At 37.7% G+C, this 23,966-nt stretch overlaps 2 protein-coding genes across 3 annotated transcripts in view; both read right to left on the bottom strand.

Annotated features, from left to right (window-relative positions):
- Nucleotides 1-6,846: 6,846 nt before the first annotated feature.
- Nucleotides 6,847-23,966, bottom strand: part of LOC114499916 (olfactory receptor 4A5-like) — a 203,310-nt gene continuing 186,190 nt past the window's right edge. For both annotated transcript variants that reach the window (XM_036029426.1, XM_028516441.2), the window contains one exon: nucleotides 6,847-8,339. In XM_036029426.1, coding sequence (XP_035885319.1) covers nucleotides 7,342-8,289 — 948 coding nt within the window. In that variant the 5' untranslated portion in view covers nucleotides 8,290-8,339 and the 3' untranslated portion in view covers nucleotides 6,847-7,341. The remainder of the gene's footprint in view (nucleotides 8,340-23,966) is intronic.
- Nucleotides 19,336-20,298, bottom strand: LOC114500217 (olfactory receptor 4C15-like). The gene has a single exon (XM_028516852.1). It carries the CDS (start codon nucleotides 20,269-20,271, stop codon nucleotides 19,336-19,338), a length of 936 nt encoding a protein of 311 aa, XP_028372653.1. The 5' UTR covers nucleotides 20,272-20,298.

Genomic DNA, 23,966 nt, shown 5'->3' with positions numbered 1-23,966 from the left:
TCATGGCAAAAGGGGAAAAAATGTTGGCCATTTATGAATTTGGATATTTGATAACAAATGAACCTAATATGGAGTTTGTATGTTTGGTATTGTATAAACTAAACATTTAGGTGGGTAACTAACTCTATGACTTTAAAATTTTTATTATAATAGTTTGGTTTTAAATCAGTCCAACACTCATGGTGATCATGGTTTTTAAATATTGTTAATGTATTATGAAGGCAGATTCAATTGAATTTTCTGGTGGACCTGAATTACTCCAAAGTGTTTGGACCACATCACCTGAACACTGAGTTATCTTTACTGAGACAATTTCTAGTCTAGAAGCCAACATTTGTTTGAGTGCTTATCAAGCACCAGACACATTTAATGTTTTTATTAACATTCACTCAGATACTATTATTCTCCTTATTCAACAGGTGAAATAACTAACAGTCTTAAAGAAGCTGTTTGATCTAAGTCAGTATGCTGTGATTTTGCCTTACATTGACTCAAAGAGCAAATGTAATTCCTTCAAATGTATTCAAGGTCTGAAACCTTGACTATTTGCTGTAAAATGAAGATAAGTTGGCTCAAAAAAATGACTGTGATTGTGAAGACACTACCAGCTCAGTAAATGCCACGAGGTAGATACAAAGCAGATGTTTAGTGCAGATTATCATCACTGACTGTGAAATGGATGACACTTGACCATGACTGTTAAAATTGTGTTATTTCTATGAGGCTGTACCTATGCCACCCAAATCAATGAATTATTTAAAAGAATGAGAATATGTTTTCATTTTAACCATGCAGCACAAATTTTTTTCTTCTTACCAAGGTGACTATTTGTGACCTATTTGATACACACACACAACACACTCCACACACATCAGAATTATTAGTTTTGACATTAGGCAAATAGAGACAGTGTTTGTTGCACAGGCTTACAATTTTAACATAAATGTTAAATATAATATTGTGAGATAAAGAAATAGATATGCTTACAAGTGTTGTCATTCAATGATATTTTCCCTTTGAGCAAATTTACTTCCACTTTATTGCTCCGCACATCCCTCTCCCACACACACAAAAAAGATCTCTACTTGTCAACTACTCACCACCTTCTTCTCATGTTGCTAGATTTTCCCACGAGACTTATCCTTTAATTCTTAATAGTATATACTTGAAGAGCAGATAATATTTCTTCTCTATGGGTTCCAGAAAATATTGCTTCAGTCCCTTCTGAAGAAGGCTGGTGAGAATTACCTTAGTAGCCTCTAGGTGAGACAAAGCTATCAAAAAGGCCAGGGAATGTAAAGACTATAGTCTGTGCTCATGAAGGATGCAGGAAATCAGACAGACTCTAGAGTGGCTGTACTGCACAAACTCTAAGCAGCCACCTCTTCCATCCCCTAGGCTGAAAAATAAGGATATATTGATATGCTGTATCACCAGAAATGAAATCAGGCAATGTAGTTTTTCTAAAAATCCAATGTTTTCTCTCTTGCAGACATCAGTATTTTGGCCTCTGGCTTTCCCTTGCAATGATTATCTCTTAAACATTTTGGAAAATTAATAGAGAATTTATGATAAAAATATAGTTGCAGTATTATCACAACCAGGTAAAATCCATTTGTTCCTTTTGTGAAAATCACTTCCTTATTTCTCAGAATGCTTTATTTAGTCATTCCCCCATTCATTCATTTGCTTTACTGTCCAAACACTCCTTGGTTCCCACACCAATTGATTACAATTTATGAAGGCCCTGATTGGTGTGGAGTGGCTTCTACAAAGAAGGATGCAGAAACATGGACCTGCTCCCAAACACCCCCTTGTCTACTATATGTACAGCTAACATTCTAAAGAAAAAGAGAGAAAATTTTAACAGTGTCAGAGAGATGCACTCAAAGCATGTAGAGAGGCCACAATGTGATGTTTTTTAGAAAAATATATGCAGAGTAGTGTAAAATTACACATGAACAAACAAAAAAGTAAGTAGAGCAAAGCATTATAATTTTATAGGTTTATGGTAATGCTGAAACAACATATGTTTCACTTTTTACTTATCTGTACTTTTTATTTTTTATGATGGTCATACATTATTCTAACTTTTAAAAATATATTACTTTCAGAAAAATTTTAATACCCTTCTGAATGTTCCAATAGCACTTTTCTCATCTTGGTTTTCATTTTTGCGCTCTTAGAATTATGACAATCTCTGAGAAGTTTAAGGAGTAAGGAAGTTAAGCCTATTTTCCTATTAAGAGATGTGAATGACTTGATAAATTCTGAATAAAGTTCTCTGTAGAGGTTAGTCATTATCACAAGTAATAATCAAAAATTAGTGTTGACTACTTCATGTATTCTAGGGCACTGTGCAAAGCATTATATAAATTATCTCATTCAATATTTTTTAAAATTATATAGGGTTCAAATTTACATGTGTTTGAAAGTTCCTTCTTTCTTTACAGATAGAAAAGTTGAAGCATGGATAGGTTGGGCCTTGTATTCTGGACACAGAGTTAATGAGGAGCAAGGACACAGAGTTAGTGACAAGCAGACATGTAGGTACAGTCAAGTCTGTCTGGCCTTAAGTCTTGATCTTAACCTTGGCCCGGCATTACCTGACACATAAAGGCTTACCTTGGTTGCCAAGATAAGCCTTTCAACAAAGGCTTTAAGAAGACTTTCTCATCCCAACCCATGGGGTGTAAAAAAGAGATTCAAAGACACTTGGGGATTTGAAATATGTCAACTTTTCTCTCTGAGAATTTCCCAACTCTCTTCTCAAGAGAATTTAGAATTGTGAATCTACTTATTCATTTACTTTGTTAAATCAGTTAATAACATTAGTATCCTTGTCCATTTCTAACCTGCCCTAAATTCACTATTAGTCATATTGTATCATATATTTAATGCTTATTATTTGCAATCCACTTTCATACTCAATCTGAAAAGAACCCCATGAGAGCATTATTTCCCATGGATATAGAAAAGTTGAGACTTAGAGTGGTTAGTTTCACTTTGTCCAGCATGATGTAACTAGTAAATGATAGAACTAGAGGCCAGTTTCCTTTTCAGTTGTCTCTAATGAATTTAAGAGCTGTCCAAAACCTGAAGTCTCTGGAAGTGTTGGGCCTTGTTTCACTTCATGCAGAATAATAATGCTGTATTTCATATTATAATATAATAGGAGTTCTCTGGTAATTCAAGTACATGGAGTCCAGAATTTGATCTTAAAAAATAAACAATAAAATCTTAAGCACTGAGAATTGAATGGGTTAAAGGGAGAAAAGGAGGTAGAGGAGTGTAAGGAGGGATAAATAGTATGGAAAGAGACTTGGGGTGGTGAGCACACAGCACAGTGTACAGATGATGAGTTGCAGAATTGTGCACCTGAAACCTGAATAATTTTGTTAACCAGTGTCATCCTGAGAAACTCAATAAAAGTGAAAAAATAATTGAATGGGTAATTAGAGATTATCTAATTCATTCTTTTTATTTTGCATGTAGAGAAACTGAGACCCAGGGAAGGGAAGAAACATTTTCAAGATTGCACATTCAAATGGTTACAGATTTAGGAATGACACAGTGGAGTACTATGCAGCAGAAAGGAAGGAGGAGCCCCCACCCTTCACAACACCATGGGTGGAACTGGAGAGTGTTATGCTAAGTAAAATAAGCCAGGCAGTGAAAGACAAGTATCACTTGATCTCACCTAAAAGGGGAACCTAATCAACACAACAAACAAGAGAGCAAAATAGAACCAGACATGGAAATGAAGAACAAACCAACAGTGACCAGAAGTGGGGAGAGGGGAATGATGGGAACAGGAGGGGAAGGGTCAAGTCAAGGAATATGTGTAAAGGACCTATGAACAAAGTCAATGGGAGGGGAAGGATTGAATGTGGGAGGTGGGGAGTGGGTAGGGCCAGGAAAATTAATGGGGCAAAATGAGGACAATTGTAATTGAACAATATGATAAAAATAAAATAAATAAAAACACAATCATCAACAAAAAATTTTAAAAAGAAGAAGAAATTACATGTCCTAAATCCTGACCTGTTTACCTTTTCCTACATGGAATAGCTGATATTCTCACTTATGACAGAGCAATTCAAATAAAAGATATTGTTTTGTTTGCCTAATTCATTGATGTAATTACTTCAATGAGCCTCCTTATTTTCCAAGTGAGACCTGCCTTAGGAAATATAGGTGCTGAGAGATCATAACCAAATCTATTCTTCTATTTTGTCCATTAGGATTTTCTCACATGGAGAAAAATGGCAAATGTAAAGTTTAATGATACAAAATTTCTTTATGCTCTCATTTTTCAAACAGATGTAGCCTGTCTCTCCATTTTATTCCCAAACCAAGCCTGTAAATTAAATGGGAATATAATGAGATTCACACCTTCCATTTGTCCAATCTCTTTGGTAGACCAAGGATGTGGTGCAGCTTTTTGCTTACTGTCTTGGAATGAAAGATTAGCATCAAATATTTCCATCAGTCCTTTGCACCATGATAACTTTACTCCAGTGATCAGAGACCCACTATGGAAATGTATGCTCCTGTAGAGTACATTTCATCTAACTACATGTGCAGAAGTGACACACTGTAACAGCTCTGCCCCGTACTGTTTCACCTTCAATCTGCTTTCTGACCAGTGAACTACACTGGTGTCCTGCCACCCAAGAATGAGTTTTAGCTTAGAACCTATTTCCAGTAATCTCCAGAAAGATTTGAGTATTTACCTTTGCTCAGAGCACAATACCTTGCTAAAGGGTCTCAGGTCACTCAGAGAAAAGATTAGGATACAGATTCACAGCAACTATTTGTCATGACATCACTGAGTTCTTAATCCAGGATACCTGAGGGCTCCTTCATTCAAAAAGCTCTGGATTTCAACTATTCCCATCTGGTGGCTGGAAGAGGAGCTGTTATTTGAATTGAATTCTGGTGATTCAATAACCAATCTAGATGCATTTTTAGCAACATCACACTCGTCTGTTTAGGTTCACATCACAGAATACCATAGCCTGGGTAGCTTGTTCATGAGACACTTATTTTCTCACAGTTCTGGATTTTGAAAGTTCAAGATCAAGGTACCAGCAGAGCTGGTTTCTGGTGAGGCCTCTCCTCCTGGCTTGCAGATGGCCAGTTTCTCACTCTGCCCTGACATGGCCTTTCCTCTGTGCACATGGGGAGAAAGAGCTCTGCTGTTCCTTATAAAGATGCCAGCTCTATTGGATTAGGACTACACCCTTAGGATCTCGAGTAGTGCCAGCTATTCCAGTCCCCAGGATCCAAGACTTTCGAGCCCCAGGATCAGATATAGGGTTAAAGAAACTCTGGATGAATTTTGCCTCAGCCAATTTCTGACAGTTTGAGAGATGCTAAGCCACACATACCCAGCTGAGCTGCTCAAGTACTTGACCCACTGAAACCATCTGAAATAATAAAGTGATTGTTGGTGTTTGAAGCCAATAAATTTGGGAGTGATTTTTTTTATACCGCAATAATTCTGAAATACCACAGTAATGTACACATAGTAGTATTGGCTCACAGATAGATAGAATAATTGAACAAAACAAAATGAGTGGATCAAAATTTCAGAAAACTATGTACTATGTAACATAATTTTAATAAAGATAAGGAATATGTAACTGTATACTCTATAACTTAAGGATACATACATGTACAGTTAAACTATTTTTAACTATGATTAATAAAAAAATCAACATTAGGATTACCTCTGGAAAGAGGGAGAGGAATCATACACATAGGCACTTTCAATATTGATAGTAATCTGGGAATACATTGCATATATTATTGGTATGAATGAAAAACTAATAATAAAATTTTAAAATAAAACATGTTCAAAGTTTTTAATTAGCGTAAAAACTCTTAGAAAACATAGATGATGTTGCTACAATACAGTGAAAACAATTCCATCTTCTTTCTAGTTCGTGATGTTCTGGAGGGGCCACATGATGAGAAAAAAAAAATTTTAAGGTAAGATTGAAAACCACAATTTGGTTTATATAAAAGCACATCATTATTAGGTCTACAATTTGAAGTATTGAAGTTGAATTCAACTTTTAGGGAACACACTGCTGTGCAAAATAATGCATCTCTTTACCCAAACTTCAGTGTCATGAAAACAAAATAAGCTTCATCTACTCTTTGAAGAATAGCAAAAAGGCAAATAATAACTGAGGAGGAAAAGCATGAAAATATGTTTACCACTTGGATTAGTATGGTATTCCGTACTCTCACCAACAGCTACAATCTGTTTTCATAGTCGACCATCCCACTCGGGTTGATCCCAACCTCTGAATATATCCAACATCCCGCCTAACAGAACTGTTCCATGATTGTGCATTCAGTCTAATATGGTATCATCTCCCATTTAAACATCCTGAACTTCAAATGCATAGACATCAAAATGAGAAACAGAAGTAATCTTGAAGACAAAATGCTTAATTCAAGGCAGCTGCAAAATCCTGTTGTATGCACACAACAGCAAACATTAAAATTTTGAAATAAAGAACAAACTGACAATAACCAGAGGGGATGGGAGAGAAGGATGCTGGGGGCAATAGGAGAAGGGCCATCAAAGAGTATGTATGAAGGACACAGGGACAAAGCCAAAGTGGGTAAGTTCAAGGGTGGAAGGTGGAGATGGGTGGGGCAGGGAAGTGTGGTGGGGTGAAAATGGAGACAACTGTCTTTGAATAACAATAAAATAAAGAAGTAAATAAAAACCACTGTTTTAAACTTAGAAATCTGTTCTAAATATTAGCAAAATTGCTTTCTCATTCTTTAAGATAGAAGCAAATTTTTAAAAGTAGCTTGTTTTTCACAATTCAAAGGAAAAAACTCTTCTAAATCCTCATTTCAATATAAACCATAGAGAACAAGTTAACAGTGACCACAGGGGAGGAAGATGGGGTTAGCGGGGAAAAGCTGAAGAGGCAAGCCAAGAAATAAGAATAAGAGACACATGGGCATGGAATATGTGGCAGGCATTGACTGTGGGAGGTGGGGGTGGGTGGTATGGGGCAGGGGAGAGCAATGGGGAAAAAATCAGGACAACTGTAACTGCACCATAAAAAAGTTACAAGGGGAACTTAGTTTATTTTTCCTAAAAATAGGAAAAATACCTGTGCCTTTTTATTCAACATTCAGAATTCCTGTATTAGATTGAGTTTAACCTCAAAGGATAATTTGTTCTACTTTTCGATACCTTTGTACAAAAAAAGAAAAGCATCCCAAGAGAATGCATTGAGTTGACTAAGTCACCCATTGTTAGAATGCACTGCCTGTTTGTTGCTTCAGAATTAGTACCAAGTGCATTCAATATGAGTGACACAGTCTCATTCTATTTATAGCTAACTTCTTATACCAGAGTTTTTTCATAGCATTTGTCATTTCTGAATTTCTCAAAGTGTATATTAAAGGATTCAACATGGGAGTGATAACAGTAAAAGCCACAGTTATGAATTTATCAACGGGGAAGTTAGAAACAGGTCTCACATACATAAAAATGCAGGGAACAAAAAAGAGAACAACCACCGTGATGTGGGAACCACAGGTAGACAGGGCTTTGCGCCTGCCTTCCAGACTGTGAGTTCTGAGGGAACTTAGGATGACGCCATAGGATATTAGTAGACAAATAAAGATGACCACACAGATTGCTCCACCATTGGCAACCACAGTGAGGCCTAAGATGTAGGTGTCAGTGCAGGCAAGTTCTAATAGTGGGTACATGTCACAGACAAAGTGGTCAATGACCTTGGGGCCACAAAAGGGAAGGTTGTACACAAAGAGAATCTGGACCACAGAATGCACAAAACCTCCAGCCCAGGACACCACCAACAGCAGGATGCAAACCTGTCTATTCATGATGGTTATGTAGTGCAGTGGCTTACAGATGGCCATGTAGCGATCATAGGCCATGGCCACCAGAAGGAACACCTCAGCACCTCCAAAAAGGTGTTCCAGAAACAGCTGTCCCATGCAAGCTGAGAAGGAAATTGTCTTTTGACCACAAAGTAAGTCTATGATCAATTTGGGTGAAATGACAGTGGAATACACTGCATCCATGAGTGACAGATAGATGAGGAAGAAGTACATGGGGGAGTCCAGGGAGGGGCTGGCAAGAACAGTCACCACAATGAGCAGGTTGCCCCCCATTGTCACAATATAAATGAGCAAAAATATGACAAATAATGCTTTTTGGCCCCCAGGATCCTGAGTGAGGCCCAGCAGGACAAATTCTGTCACATTGTTACTATGTCCCATTTAGTCTTCTCTAAAGCCAGTTTCTGGAATGAGAGGTCAGAAGAAGGGACCTGTAACGAAACCATAAACAAATATGAATACATCCATTAAATTTTGGAGCACATCTTCATTTTTGTATCGTATACAGAGGGTTACACACAGTAAACATTTGGTGAAGGTCTATGATTTCTTCTTTCTAATAGCCTATTGCACCTTCCCTTGACAATTCTGTTTGTCCTCAGATGAATTTTTTAGACCACAAGTCAGAGGTTCTCCCTCTAAGACTTAGTGGATTGGTGACAGAGAAAAGTATCAAAGGCCCCAAATCAAGTTGTGTCTTTAATAGAGCCCTATTTAAACTGTCAGTCCTGGACACACAGGTCAGCAATGACACTTTCTGGTGGTGGCAAAAAAACTCTCTCAATAAATTGTCATGAAGTCAGTCCTCTGAGTTTGTAATATTTGTGGTGAGAACCATTAAAATAAAATTTATGTACCACCAAAAATAATGTCTCTTTTGGAATAACTCAATACTATGATGATTTGCTACAGGTATGCAGTCCTTTATGCCTCAAAGGATGTTCAGTCTTCATGGATCTCTCATGAAATTTCCACAGACAGGACTATATCCAACAATGACATAATTAATACATTGTTCCCTGAAGCAACTACTTAGTTGGATTCTGTGGCTGTCAGCAAGTTTTCTGTCCTTTTTTTACTATCAGCTTTTTAAGAAGTTGCAATTCTCTCCATATAATCTTTGTCTATCCTACAACTCTTAAACCAGAGACACTAGATATTCACCAAATATTTCTGAACTTCACTGACTCGTGACTATCATGAACTCTTATGTTACCAGTGGGTATTATTTTTTTTTCAAAAATCTTGGTGAGGCTGAGGTATTGAGGAAAGACAATGTAGTCACTGAAAACAGAGCTAGAAGACAATGAGACACGATTATATTTCTAATTCTTCCAAGGTACCAAGAGTGCTCAGAAATGGAGGTTTGGTACCCAGGTTACAAAAGGACTCCTGAAGTTCTTGCTTGTTTTGATAGTCACTGCAATGAGAAAGTTCCCAGTCAGTGTGACAAGATAAAAGATCAAGAAGACCACAAATATTGCTTTCTCCTTTGCTGTAACCTGTGTCAACCCAAACAAAATGAATTCAATCACACTGTTATTCATTGCCATGCTGGTGGCTATAGATAAGATGCAGTTGACCAAGGTTTGACCTGCAGATAGAAGAAGAGTCAACTTGAGATCAGTGACTAAACTCTAAAATGTTTTATTTCTGCCCCATCCTATTATCTCCTACTGCCTTTAATTCCCTATGAATCTTTGTAAATCTGCAGATGCCCAAGACCCTCCCAGATCTATCTGTTGTTCAGAAACTCACTGCATTGGACCAAACCTTTTGCATTTGGCATATGCCTATTAATATGCATAAAGCAATTTTTTTTGTCAGCAAATACAAAAAGATCAATAAGAAACTGCTATTACAGCCAGGTTCTCAAGCTACAGGAAGAAATCTTGGAAAAGTAAGTTTCTTCCCAGCTAAAAGCCAAGAAGCCCAGGTTATGAGGTTTGAATACATTGGTATTGGTGAAATGCAAATTTTGGAGGCATACAAAACATGAGAATAGATTTTATTAAGATTTATCCAGCACCTAAGAGAACACTACCACTCGGATTTATTTAACAAAAGTTAATCATCATTTGTTTCTAAATTTAGTCCAACTACAATTTGAGCTGATCTGTAATGAAGTGCCTACCTCCTTCAAGATGTCCGAGTTCCTCTGAAGACATCTGCCTTTCTATTCCTTGCACTTAGAAAGTCAGTAGGAAGTATACAAGTGACCCCAGCAAAATGCAGACTGCTTGCAGGCACCTGAAATGTGATGGGACAGTGGCTCTGACATGTCACTTTCTTTCTGAAAGAAGGATCAGGCACTCCCTTTCAATCACCTTCTGTGGGGCACAGCAAAATTAAAATCTCCTCTCACCTTCAGTAGAACCATCTAATGTCAATATCGTTGTTAAGACTTTATATTTCAGTGAAGTTTTAGGTTCACAGAAAAACTGAAAGGAAGCTACAGAGATTATCCATACAGTCTCTGCCTCCACACATGCATGACACCCCACACACCACTATCCACATCGTCCACCAGACTGGTGCACCTGCGATAATGATGAACCTGCAGTGACACATCATAATTACCCCAAATCCATAGTTTCCGTTATGGCTCACACATGGTGATAGATGTTATGAGTTGGGATAAATGTGTAAGGATACAGCTCCATCATTATAAAAACCTACAGAGTATTTTCACTGCCCTAAAACAGAGTTATTTTTATATTCACAACACAGAGAATGTAATTCTTTTCACATACCATCCAATACTCAATAAATAATATCTCACACCATTTAGAAGAAAATAACACTTTGAGTGAGATGTCTATGTGAGTTTTTAATGTGGGAATGATTAGCTCATACATACAAGACAGCCAGGCATGTTCCATAAATGTCAGTATTACAAACGGCCAATCCTAGAATTCTGAAATGAATCCTCACATGGGCCTTCGTATTTCTAAACAGAAAGAAAAGACACAATTTCAGATATGTGCTCTTCTCACTCCTTCTGTCCTCTCCCTCCTTTTACTTCTTTGTCATCTCTTGAAAAGAAAAAGTTTTGAAAATACAATGAATCCTAAATATAATGAAATGGTTACTATGGTTTTCAAATGCAGTGACTGAAATACTGTGGCTGTCAGAGCCCTCTAACTCTCGCCAACACCCTCTTCTCTACTAGTTCTTCTTGGTGCTTCTGTTTGTGCATGTTCCAGCCAAGCCTGACACTGCCCAGAGCATCTGACCTCAGAATTTCCCATATCTCACAGCAGCTAGATGACCTTCTTCAGATACAACCTCCCTCCCCATAGCTACCTGAATACAGAGTACCCAGTTGAAATGCCATCTCCTCAGCAAAGTCTTCAGGGTTTTACCAGACAAATCACTTTCTTGCTAATGGCTTTCCAATGTTAAAGTGTGTATGTGTGGAATCATGCATTCTTCATTGCAGCCCTTCCCTCATGTTTTTGTTCATATCTTTTGTTCATTGGATATCACCATATCCCACAAGGCAAGTTCATGTTGTCTTATTTTGTGTACTTCACGCTGAGCTGAGAGGCAGAGGTTAGCAGACAGTAGTGAGAGAGGAGCCAGGGTCAGAACTCGAGCCTTGGGGCTCCATGGCAATTTGCTAACAGTCTACCCCACCCTGTTATGCAAAGCAACAGACTTCAACCACCAGGCAGAGCAGTTCAAACCCACAAACCTTAAACAGGTAGAGGAGAGATCACTGCTGTGTGTGGTACGTATCCTGATGACCCAAGGACACAAACTTCAGGATGCGGCAAAAAAAAATCAGCATTTTATATGTATATTCAGAAACTAATAGTGAGGAAGATACGATAGAGAGGTTAGAGAGTGGTGACAGGAATCGAAGCCAAAGGAGGAAAATGTACATATGAGAAAAAGAAGGAAGAGGAATCAAGGGCTCATTCAAGGGGAAACCCACAGTGCAAGGTGAGCACAAACAATGTTGGGGATACAGCACAATTACTTAGTCCTAGGGTTTCAGTAGACAATTTCATTTCCATCTTTTCCATGTCCCATATTGTCCTATCCTCCATCCCAAGAAAGAAGATGTGATTTTTCTCTGGAAGAAGGACTCATGGTGGGTCTTGTACAGCAGGATGTTGGTATCATTAATAGTAGAACAATCACCATCATAGTATTATAGAATCACATTATTGATCATCAGTATTGATACATACTGATTTGTATATTATTAATATCCACCTCCATTCTTTTCCTGGCCCTAAGTTCTGCAGGTATATGATACTGTGCCACAGTTCCCTTCAGTGTACCCCCTTTTCCAGTAAGAATCAGACCTCAGACAGCACTCCATAAAGCAGAGGCCTGTGGCAGCTGGGGGCTCTGATGCATCAGAATCTCTCAGCACTGTGCGAATATTGTCCTGGAACCTCAAGGCTTTCAGGAGACAGACCCGGATAAAGCCAACTTTCTGAAGCCAATCCTGAGTGGGAGGCAAGAAAAAGAAAACAGTTCAGTGTGGCTTGAAGACCTTTGTCATTGAAATAAGGAGGCAATATCCAAAAGGGAGCTCACAGTTCTCACTCTGGTAGCTCTGATTTTCCTTCACATGTGTGTGCAACATGTAAACTGCACAATGTACAGGGATCCACTTGGCTGTCTGTTGCAGGATCTATGGGGAGGGGAGAAACTCTGTGGATGATCAACCTGTCCACAATGTGTCCACAAGACTCACCAAAAGGGTCTGGAATACCAGCAGAAAGTTTCTTAGAATTTTCTAGAGTAAAAAGAAAATGTCCCCACTAGTATCCCGACTATTCTGTGGTAAAAACTTCTCTAAGGCCAGTCCTGTTACACCAAACATTCCCCTGCAGGGCACGCAAATTAAAGAATTCTGGTTTCCTTCATCAGATATTTATAGCAATATCATAAAAGTTCAGAAATGCCAGCTTCAGGAGAGACAAGCACTCCACCCAACCCACCCAAGCCTGAACAATTTTTTCAGCCTGCTACTTAGCAGTTAATACAGGATCACAGCAAACCATGGGGCCAATTTACCCCAAACAAGGCTGTCAATAGGCAGAGTCTGCCCTCAGAGTCCTCCTCCCCTCCCAGTCTGCCCTAAGGGACACCTTCCCTTTCAGTTACCATGTGCTCCACCCAGTACCCTACTCTGAGGGAAAATCATGTTTTCTAAGTCATACTTAGGCCTAGACTTCTAAAATTTACCAAAGGCTCTGTCTTTTAAGTGAAATCTTTTCTAATGGCAGACAAAGCTCAGAGCCCAGGTGAAGGTTCAGACAGATGGGATACCATTGAATTCGAGCTCCATCCTTTTCTTTCTATGGCCTAAGGCAAGCTTTTTCTCCTAGTTTCCTGTTCTAGAAAATGTGATCATTAGATATAATCATTATTCCAAATCACAATAATATTGATAAAACACAACATAATTACAATGAAAGCTACTAATTAATGTTTCTATAATTTCTAAAATAATGTGAAGTCAGTAAATTTGTAATTAAACAAAGTATCACTTATATACAATGAGATACACCAATTTTAAGTGTATAGCAAATGGGTTTTGGCAAATGGATACACACACATAATGTATCCACGTGGTAGGAGTTTATCAACTTTATTCTTCTGTCTCGAGAATAAGATTTTAATTTTTTGTCTTCTCTTCATATTCATATATTTTGTGTCTACTCTTCATTACTTGGTTTTATTTTTATTTTTTATTAACCAAAGTTTTTCTTTAGCAGAATGCTTGTAGTTGCTAACTTTCTATTTTCTTACTTAAATATATTGAGGTAACATTGGATAATAAAATTATGTAAGTGACAAGAGTCCATTTCTATGATACATCACCTACATATTGCATTGTGTATCCCACATATGAGTGAAATCATATGATTCTTAACTTCTTCTCTCTGACTTATTTCACTTAGCCTGGTATTCTCAAGGCCCATTCATGTAGTCACAAATGGCTGTATTTCACCTTTTCATTTGGCTTTATTATACACTTCCTCCTGGGGATATGAGGACAGTCTGTTCCTAGCCTCACCCAAGCTCCTAGTGGCTTCATAGCAATCTTTGTAGTTCCAAGGCTTGTAGATGCATCACCCCTGTCTCTGCTTCCATCTTCACGTGGCATATGGGCTTGTGTGTCCCTAACCAAATTTCCCCTTTTTATGAAGACACAAGTCATATTGGATTAGGCCCTCCCCAATGACTTACCTTAATATGATGGTAACATTCACAGCCACTAAGGTTAGGACTTCAACATCTTTTGGGAGGATGCAATTCAACCCACAGCAAACCCTAGGATTACAGAAATCTTCTGGGGGGAAACATACTGCATGATCGAAGCTCTCCAAATTTCCTCCAAAAGACTTGCTGTTGCCTCTGCCCTCCCTCAGCACCCTTCACCTGTGAAGCCCAGATTCCCATGTCCTACCAATGCCCAGATTCAACTAATGCTCCCAGGGGAAAAGCAGTCACACAATTCGACTTTTTGAACATCTTCTCTCTGGAGCCTATGCCTTTCACTTAGGTTGTCTCCAGCAGCACATACAGGTGATCTGTCTATTGTATCTGGCTTTCTAGGTGTTCATGACAAGAGCATTTTTGGCCACAAGTTATTTAACCTCACCCAGGAGCAGAAGTTCACTTACATATTTTATTATTATTCAATGAGTAGTTATTAACCACACACTATGGGCCAGATGCTATTTTAGGCATTGTGGGTCTAATGGTAAATCTTTTCTAAAAAGACACAAATCCCTACCTTCATATGAATGGTATTCTAGTATATACACAAAAAATGAATTCAAAACTATTTGGCATGTTAAGGGATGATACTCCCTAAGGAGAAAAATTAAGCAGAGATGGAAGAATAGGACATACAGAATGTTAGTAGGTGAGAGTTGCTCATCTATGAGTTAGTCAGAAAACTCATTATTGAGAAAACATATTTTAACAATAAACCAAAGACTATGAGGAGGTAAGCCATGCATATTCCAGAGGACAGATAATGAAGACACAGAAAACAACCTGTGTGAAGCTCCTCAGGCAGGAGCATGCCTGATGTCATGTAAAAGGTTGTCAGGGACAATGTTTTGTATGTCATATTGGGTCAAACAATTGTTAGAATGGAGCAGCAGTAGACATCAGCTGGAAATGATTGACGTGTAGTCAAAAATTCATGGATATGAAACTGAGAGATTTTGAAAGGATTTGAATCATAGGTAATGACCAGGTCTAGGGTACAATCATGGGGGGAGCAGCTGAGACAGATTAAGGGACAAGTTGGTTATAAATTGACATATCAAAATTTCATACTATAAATTCAAACATTTACTTTAAATTGCTTTCAAAGTTTTACCCTAACAACATACTTTTGAATATGTCTTCTTATGTATAGTCTTTTGCTTATTTTTAATAATTTCATCAAAACAAATTTCCATGGTTTGGTGGGATCAGTGGTGGGAGGTGGAGATTTCTGGGTTGGGGGAAATTAATTGGGGGAGAATGGACACAACTGTACTTAAACAACAATACAAAAAGAAAGAAAGTTTAAAAAGGCTTCAAAAAGTCAGAAAATTAGCATATTACCTATGTTCAGAGAGAATACTATTTAAATACTCCAAGTATATTAAAGTGGCCTGATTCTCAGCAATCCATTTTTCCTTAGTTATTGATCAAAGAGAGAAAGACAGAGGGCTTTTCAGACCATGAGAAATGTCAAAGGGTAATTTCTTATCTAGTACAAATGGCTTGATCATTAGAAACTTCCATTAGTGACTGAAGTATCATAAAAAACATTTCCAGGTGATTAAAGAACATAAAATAAGAATATTTTCAAAATTATTAACTATTGTCAAAGAGCCTTCCACTTGGATTTTTTCATTATTTAATAGAAATACTTTTATTACAGAAAGAATATATTTATAATAAAATCTCCATCAAAGTTTACATAGATTACAAGGTGAAAAAAAGTACCCTTCAAAAATTCATAATTTTCCAACCCCACACTCCAAAAGTAACTGTTAATTCCTTGCATATTGTTCCAGATTTTTCAGGGTTATATATATATCCCTTTTTATGTCAAAACCTGGATCATGTTCCATCATTTCTAAAATTACAGCAATACAGCAGAGATTTCTAATAAAATTTTAAACTGGAGTATTGTCTGGTTTATTTGGTTAGAATTATGATAGATATTTATTACTAATTTGGGACAGTATTTTTGTATACTTTTTCTTCTTACATTTCACCTATTTGAATTATGTATATCTTTTGTCATTTTGTTTTGTAATATCTTTGTTTTAAACTCTAGCTTTTTTTCATTTTATACAGTTAAATTTATCAATGTTTCCCCTTTCTAGTTTAATCTGTTGCTTCAGTTTGTGAGTTATCATCTTTATTCTCTCTCATAATATTTCTATGCCTTCTACTGTTAATGTCAAATTACCCAGAATTTATGTCAGTATGAGTTTTGAGATACTTGTCTTCTTTCTAATTAATCATCAGTCCTTCAATGAATCAACTGCACTTTCAAATCACCCTGGCTGGTGTGGCTCAGTGGATTGACTGCTGACCTGTGAACCAAGGGATTTCTAGTTGAATTCCCAGTCAGAACATATGCCTGGGTTTTGGGCCAGGTCCCCAGTAGGGGTTATGCAAAAGGCAACCACACATCGATGTTTCTCTCCCTGTCTTTCTCCCTCCCTTCTCCTCTCTGTGAAAATAAAACAAAATAATATTTTTTAATCTTTCATCTTAGTATATGTACTAAGAACCAATATATACCTGCAGTCAAGATAACAGAAGAAATCCTTTAAAATCATTTCTTTATTCATTTATTTTTATTGTTGGTCAGAAAAATAAATCAAAGAAGTCCTCAACCTCTTTACAATAATGTTGGTAAAATAACATACCTTTAGATAAGAACATTAACTACATAAGAATTACACCCAACTGAATGCAGTACTCCTAAAATGAATATTGGTTCAAAAAATAGAAATATTCCTGGAGAATGAATTGATTGGTCAATCAAAGTTCAAAGAAAGAAGTGAAGTTATGGCTTTATGTGTTAAAATTCCCAACAAGGCTCTCTGAAACTCAATATTCAGTAAACTGATACTGACTTGGCCTAAGTAAAATATTTAAATACTAGTAAATAAAATTTCCCATGTACCTCTAATGAAGTTACACATCTAATTAAAACTTTGTTTGCTTGCAGTCCAATTAAAATAGTATTAGTTGAGTGTGGTAAACTGGAGATGTTATAATAATTACAAGCTCTGATTGGCAGTTTCAATAATTTCTGATGACTATAAAAGAAATAATTAATTGATTACTACTTATTTCAATATATTGGTTCCTACAGAAAGTAAACACCAAATGGAGGGAGCTTCTGACTCTGAAGACAGGAGGAATTAGGGGACACTAGTGAGCAAAATATCACAAGGGATAAACATGCTTTGGTTCAGGTAAACATACACATGATCTCCCTAAAAACTGCTGTCATTAATCAAAATGTTGTAAGAGATCAAATTATGGACAGATGTTGGACAACCATGAAAGCCAGGTCATATAATTCTACTTCATTTTATTTTCAATAAGCAAAGAGAAGTTTTGGGTACATAAGACACGAACTTAGCTCCTGACAAAATGTACACGTTAGATCAGACCAACACTTTTGGAGGTTTTATCATTGAACTCATTAATGTTTCCTAACACTCCTGAACTTTCCTAACTCTCTGGCCTGGGGGAACATCACAGTAGTGGAGAATGCAATTTTCCCATCTTTAATTCTTACTTTTACCTCCTGAAATTTTAAACCACTTCAGATATAATTGATACTACAACTCTCAACATTTTTCCAAGGTGGATGGAGGCCTCTATCATTTATTCACCTGTATAGCTGTGCATTATTAACTGTATATTAAATCAAATGACACAATCTTAGATTACATATTATTCTTGTTGTATAACCTTACTATTCAATCACTTTTCACTTTCATTATTTCATTTGACCTACACATTTTTTGTAAGGTAAGTGTGCCCATTTTCCTGGTCCTTTCAATGTGGAAAATTTGACCTGAGATACAGAAAGTTTTTCCTCTTAGAGGTAAAATCATATGGCATTTCTCTTTCACTGCCTGGATTATTTCACTTAGCATAATACTCTCCGGTTCCATCCATGCTGTCACAAAGGGTAAGACTCTTTCTTTTATTCTCCTACATAGTATTCCATCATGTAAATGTATCATCGTTTTTTAATCCATTCATTTACTGGGGAATCTAACCAACAACACAAACAAACAAGCAAAATATAGCCAGAGACATTGATTAAGAACAAACTGACAGAAACCAGAGGGGAGGTGGGAAGGAATAATGTGGGGTGAAAAGGGGGAAGGGTTGTCAGGAACATGTACAAAGGACATGTGGACAAAACCAAAGAAGGGTAAGATCAAGGGTGGGGAGTGGGGTGGTTGGGATGAGGGGGAGTAGTGGGGGGGAATGGAGACACCAGTACTTGAAGAACATAAAACAAATAATAAAGGAAGGATGGGAGGAGGAAAGGGAGGAAGGAATGAAGGAACGAAGGAGAGAAGGAAGTTTTCCGAAGTATAGCTAAGTTAAAATTAGAGTGGGGTACTGCTAAATAGCCTCTGTCTCTAACATTCACCATCTGTGTCACATAAAACTTCAAACCCATTTCATGTAGACTTCATGTAGATTTTCTAGGATCATGTAGATCCTAGGAAAGAGAAAACAACCTGAGCCCTCCAAGAAAGACATGAAATGATACCTTAATTTTCTGGTCTAACTCCAGAATCAAGTTCTGTATGCTGCATGGTGAAGCAAACATCAAAGCAGAAAATAAATACCTAAATTAATAAGACTGCTGAAGAGGCAAGAGTAGAGAATGGGTGAAGTGAGTACAGGAGAGAGGAGAGTGAGCTGACCCAAAGAAAGAAGAGTCAGAGGGCAGCATACAGAAACACAAAGAGGGGAAGAAGCAAAAGAAAATATTAGGGAAGATACTTTGATGCAAGATTTCATTGAAGAAGCCAACTTCTGCCTCTATGACATAGTGCAATACCACTGCCCCAAAACCAGAAAGTGGGTACAGTTCTGGGTCATGGGCAAGGGTTCCCAACGGTCTTGAAACTCAGGTGTGGAGAAAGTAGAGCCCTTCCTATTCTCATCCTAAATCTCTTCAAGTGATGGGTCCCCCAAGACTTAATCTTCTGCCAATCTGGCCTCAATGCTGTCTACAGTTCAATAGCACCTCGAGGAGCAGAGATAGTTTTGAGAGTACTGAAGCCAGGGAAGACTTAGGGACCCTGGACCACTCTAACTCTTCATTGCAGAAACATTCAGCATCTCCATCATGTCTTGGAACACACACTGAGTGTAGATTCCATTGAGTCAGTCTCACCTTTCAGTAGGAACTACCATTACTCTGTTCCACACATTCCTCATGGCATCTTTCACTTCTTTGTTCCTGATAGTGTAAATCAAAGGATTGAGCAAGGGGGTTAGGATGGTGTAAACTATTGTCACTATTTTGTCAAAGGAGAAAGTGGATGGAGGTCGGGTATATGTGTATATGCAGGGAACAAAAAACAAAACCACAACAGCAATGTGAGATCCACATGTGGAGAAAGCCTTCAACCGCCCTTCAGTACTGTGAGTTCTCAGAGAGCACAGGATGATACCATAGGAGACAAGCAACAAGGAGAAGATTATTATGCACATAAACCCACTGTTGGCCACCACCAAAAGGCAAAACACATGAGTGTCAGTGCAGGCCAGCTGTACTAGCAGGTACAAGTCACATATAAAATTATCAATGACATTGGGGCCACAGAAGGGTAGCTGTAAAGCAAAGAGAATTTGTATTATGGAATGCAGGAAGCCCCCTGTCCAGGCCACCCCCATCAGAGTGCCACAGAGCCTCCAGTTCATGATAGAAGAGTAATGCAAGGGCTTGCAGATGGCCACATAGCGGTCATAGGCCATGACTGTGAGGACAATCACCTCCACTCCAGCAAAGAAGTGTCCAGCAAAGAGCTGAGTCATGCAGCCCTCAAAGGAGATGGTCTTCCTCTCAGAGAGAGAGTCCACAATCATCTTCGGGGAGATGACAGTGGAGTAGCAGACATCCAGGAAGGACAAGAAAGCCAAGAAGAAGTACATGGGGGAGCCCAGGAGTGCTGGGCTGCTGCTGATGGTCACCACAATTAGCAAGTTGCCCCCGAGAGTTGCCATGTAGCTGAACAAAAATATAACAAATACTATTTTCTGAACATTTGGATTCTGTGAAAGCCCCAAGAGGATGAACTCAGTTACAAAGCTTTGGTTTTCCATGATTTCTAAGGAAAAGCTAAATGCTACTAGAGTAGCATATAAAATCTGCAATAATGAGAAAAAGAAAAATTCACCTGGGACCAGTTTATAATACCATTGTACCACTGTCATCCACCAGTTAGTGCATCCATGTGAAAGACTGATTACATGCTTCTGTTGTAAATGAGACACGAAAACTAGGAATTTGCTGAAGGTTCTGGTGGGAGGTCAGGCAGATATAAGGAGGAGATAAATTATTCAATACTTTAAAGTGGACAGAGCTTATTTATAGAAGTATTCGTATATAGTAGGGAAGTGACATACTTTTAATCTCCACTGCCAAAGCAGATCACTTAGCTATAGTTTCCTGGAGTGAATTGTTGAAGAGAATTCTGAAGCCATTTCCACACTGAGCCAGAGAACGTGTAATTTATTGGTCATTCCCAACATTAGTATGGAGTGGGAATAGGGTGACTCACATGCCATCACTGACCAGGAGATGACCTTATCTACAAAGAGAAGAAGAAATATCCCCTAGTTTAAGAGTCATTTGAAAATCATCACTACTTATCCAATTGTTTTTAATTCTGAGCTGAATTGGGCCTTTAAGATGAATACCGAAAGCAGACTGACAGCTATCACAGGGGAGGTGGGTTAGGGGACTGGATGAAAAGGTGAAAAGATTAAGAAAAACAATTCATGGACAGACAATAGTATGGTGATTACCAGAGGGAAGGAGAGGTGGACACAGGGGGTATGTAGAAGAGGTTAAAGGGCGAATAACTGGTGATAGAAGGAGGCTCAACTTTTGATGGTGAACACACATTACAATATACAGGTGATGTATTATAGAATTGGACACTTGATGTCTATATAATTTTGTTACCAATGTCACCACAATAAATTCATTAAAAAACAAAACAAAAAAAGATGTATTAATTCATTCCCTCTAGAAAAGAAAGCTCTATGGGAAAGTGCCTAGCTCTACACTAACACTTAACAAGTATGCACATGATGAGTTGAGTTCTTTCTTCATTCATCATTTAAAAAAAGAACAGTTGTTTATGAAAAACAATAATACCTACTAAAGGGTATTGTCAGCATGACCAAGTTAACTAATGTAAAGAAAGCAGCTGTTCAACATATAGTCCTAGGAAACAGTCCATGTTATATGTTATTATCCCTATTTTCCTAGAAGACAATCCATGATTAAGGAGACAACATCAAATAATATGCTGGGTCTGGAATTTAAACACAGAATCCCAGCTCCAACACTTAAGTATTCCTAATGGATGAAGACAGAAAGGAGCAGACCTGGCCCTGCTACTGTCTTCATATGCCTGTGGAAATCAAAGTCTTCTAATTCTTTTGCTTATGCTTCAAGGAGGCCCCTTGATGACACAGAGCAAGGGATGTACATTCAGAAAGTAATAGTCCAATTACTACAGATACAAATTGGCAACAACCATGTAGGTAAGGAATGGAAAGAGTATGCTGAGTATAGCTAGAGTCTTGAGATTTTTTAAAATATTTACTAATTACTTATACTATGTGGCCCAATCTGATAATGTACAACTTGTCATTTATATGACTTTACTGCAAACTAGGTATGTTCACATATAACCTATGAGCTCATCTCACAGGATTATGGTGAGTGTCAAATTGAGAAAATGCAAAACTTGCTATGATCAGTGCCAATTTTAGTCACTATTCTCTCACTCAGCAAGACCGCCACCTTACCCATGAGCTGTCCAGAGAAGTACTCCAACTATTGACTATTTTCCATACCTAGACATCAGTTTTTGAGAATGGCTGTGTCCTCTCCTGTACAAATAAGAGAAATATATGTCTGAAATATGTGTGTACATATACATATAACTTGTTAAATCAGGAAATAAAATACTAATGAGGCTTAATGTGAGAATTAAAAATAACCTGATCTTTGTCAATACCATTAAGAGCTAACAAAGAGAATTTACAATAAAGATATGATTGTTTGTCATAATATATGTCTTCATGCTTACTTTGAAATAACCATTTCCACTACATTCCCAAGGCACTAGACGTACTTTAAAAAAGCTGCACGATGAGCCCTGGCTGGCGTAGCTCAGTGGATTGAGCGCGGGCTGGGAACCGAAGTGTCCCAGGTTCGATTCCCAGCCAGGGTACATTCCTGGGTTGCAGGCCATAACCCCCAGCAACCGCACATTGATGTTTCTCTCTCTCTCTCCCTCTCCCTCTCCCTCCCTCCCTCCCTCCCTCCCTCCCCTCTCTAAAAATAAATAAATAAAATCTTAAAAAAAATAAATAAAAAATAAATAAAAAAGCTGCACGATGAACACCATATTCAGCTACAAATTGTCACCAAGAAACAAGAGTACAAAGCAAACCTTGGAAGGTCACTGAATCAGTCAAGTACCATTTGTTAAAAGTAAAGAATACCAGTGTATGATCCAGCAGTTATCAGCTTGTCAGCAATGAACATAGTGGGCATATATTCTTTCAAATCAGTGTTGTGGGGTTTTTTTTTTAGATAAATTCAAAGAAATACAATTACTGGGTCATAAAACAATTACATTATTAATTTGATGAGGTAACTCCATAGTGTTTTCCACAGTGGTTTTGCCAATCTGCATTCCCACCAACAGTGCACCAGGGTTCCCTTTTCCCCACATCCTCAGCCTCCCTAAAGGTATATTTACACAATAGAATACTACTGGGCTGTAAAAAAGAAGAAAATCTTACCCTCTGTGACAATATGGATGGACCTGAAGAGCATTATGCTGAGTGAAGTAATCCAGTCAGACAAAGACAAATACCATATGATCTCACTCAAATGTGGAATCTAATGAACAAAATAAATGAACAAACAAAACAGAGACAGACTCATAGATAGGGAGAACATGCTGACAGCTGTTGAGGCTGAGGGCTGCTAAGTGGGAGAGGTGAGGGGACAGAGCAAAAAAGAAAAATAAAAGACAGAACACTCATGCCCGTTGACAACAATGTGGTGATTGTCAGGGAGAGGGAAGTTGAGTGTGTAGTGGAGGAGGGTATGAGGAGATAAATTGTGACAGACAGAAACTCTACTTGTGGTGCTAAACACGCAGTACAGTGTACAGATAATGTGCTGTTGAATTATGCACCTGAAAATTGTATAATTTTGTTAACCAGTGTAATCCCAATCAATTCAATAAAAAGGGAGAAAATAATATTAATTCTAAAATTGCAATCACACTCCTGATTTCATGTATTCCTTTCAGAAATGTTTTAACAAATACTTCCAGGATTGTAAACATGTTTCTATACTTTTTTTAGATCCCAATTGTAAAAAATTTTCTAAGGATGAAATGAGATAGTGTAGTTCTGTAATTCAAAATGATGCATATCTTTTATAACAGTAAAACTTTAAATATATAAAAAATGTGCAATAATAGGAAGATATTAATGCAAGTCAGGGTACTACAAATTAAGATGCTATGAATACTAAATAATATGAGGACACAGATGGTGAGGCATGTTTACAATATGTCAAATGAGAAAATAAAAAATTGTAATAACTCTGCTTCTTTGCACAGACATTTTAATATAAATTTAAATTTTAGAAGAGAACATATGGTAGACTTACTTTTGGTATGTAGAGTTAACATTAAGGGTCAAGCTTAAGCCCTGACTGGTGTAGCTCAGTGGGTTGAGTGTTGTCCCGAAAACCAAAA

The sequence above is a fragment of the Phyllostomus discolor genome, chromosome 6 (genome assembly GCF_004126475.2).
Source record: "Phyllostomus discolor isolate MPI-MPIP mPhyDis1 chromosome 6, mPhyDis1.pri.v3, whole genome shotgun sequence".
NCBI lineage: Eukaryota > Metazoa > Chordata > Mammalia > Chiroptera > Phyllostomidae > Phyllostomus > Phyllostomus discolor.
The sequence above is the reverse complement of the archived record's forward strand: the minus strand, read 5'-3'. Positions and strand labels throughout refer to the sequence as shown.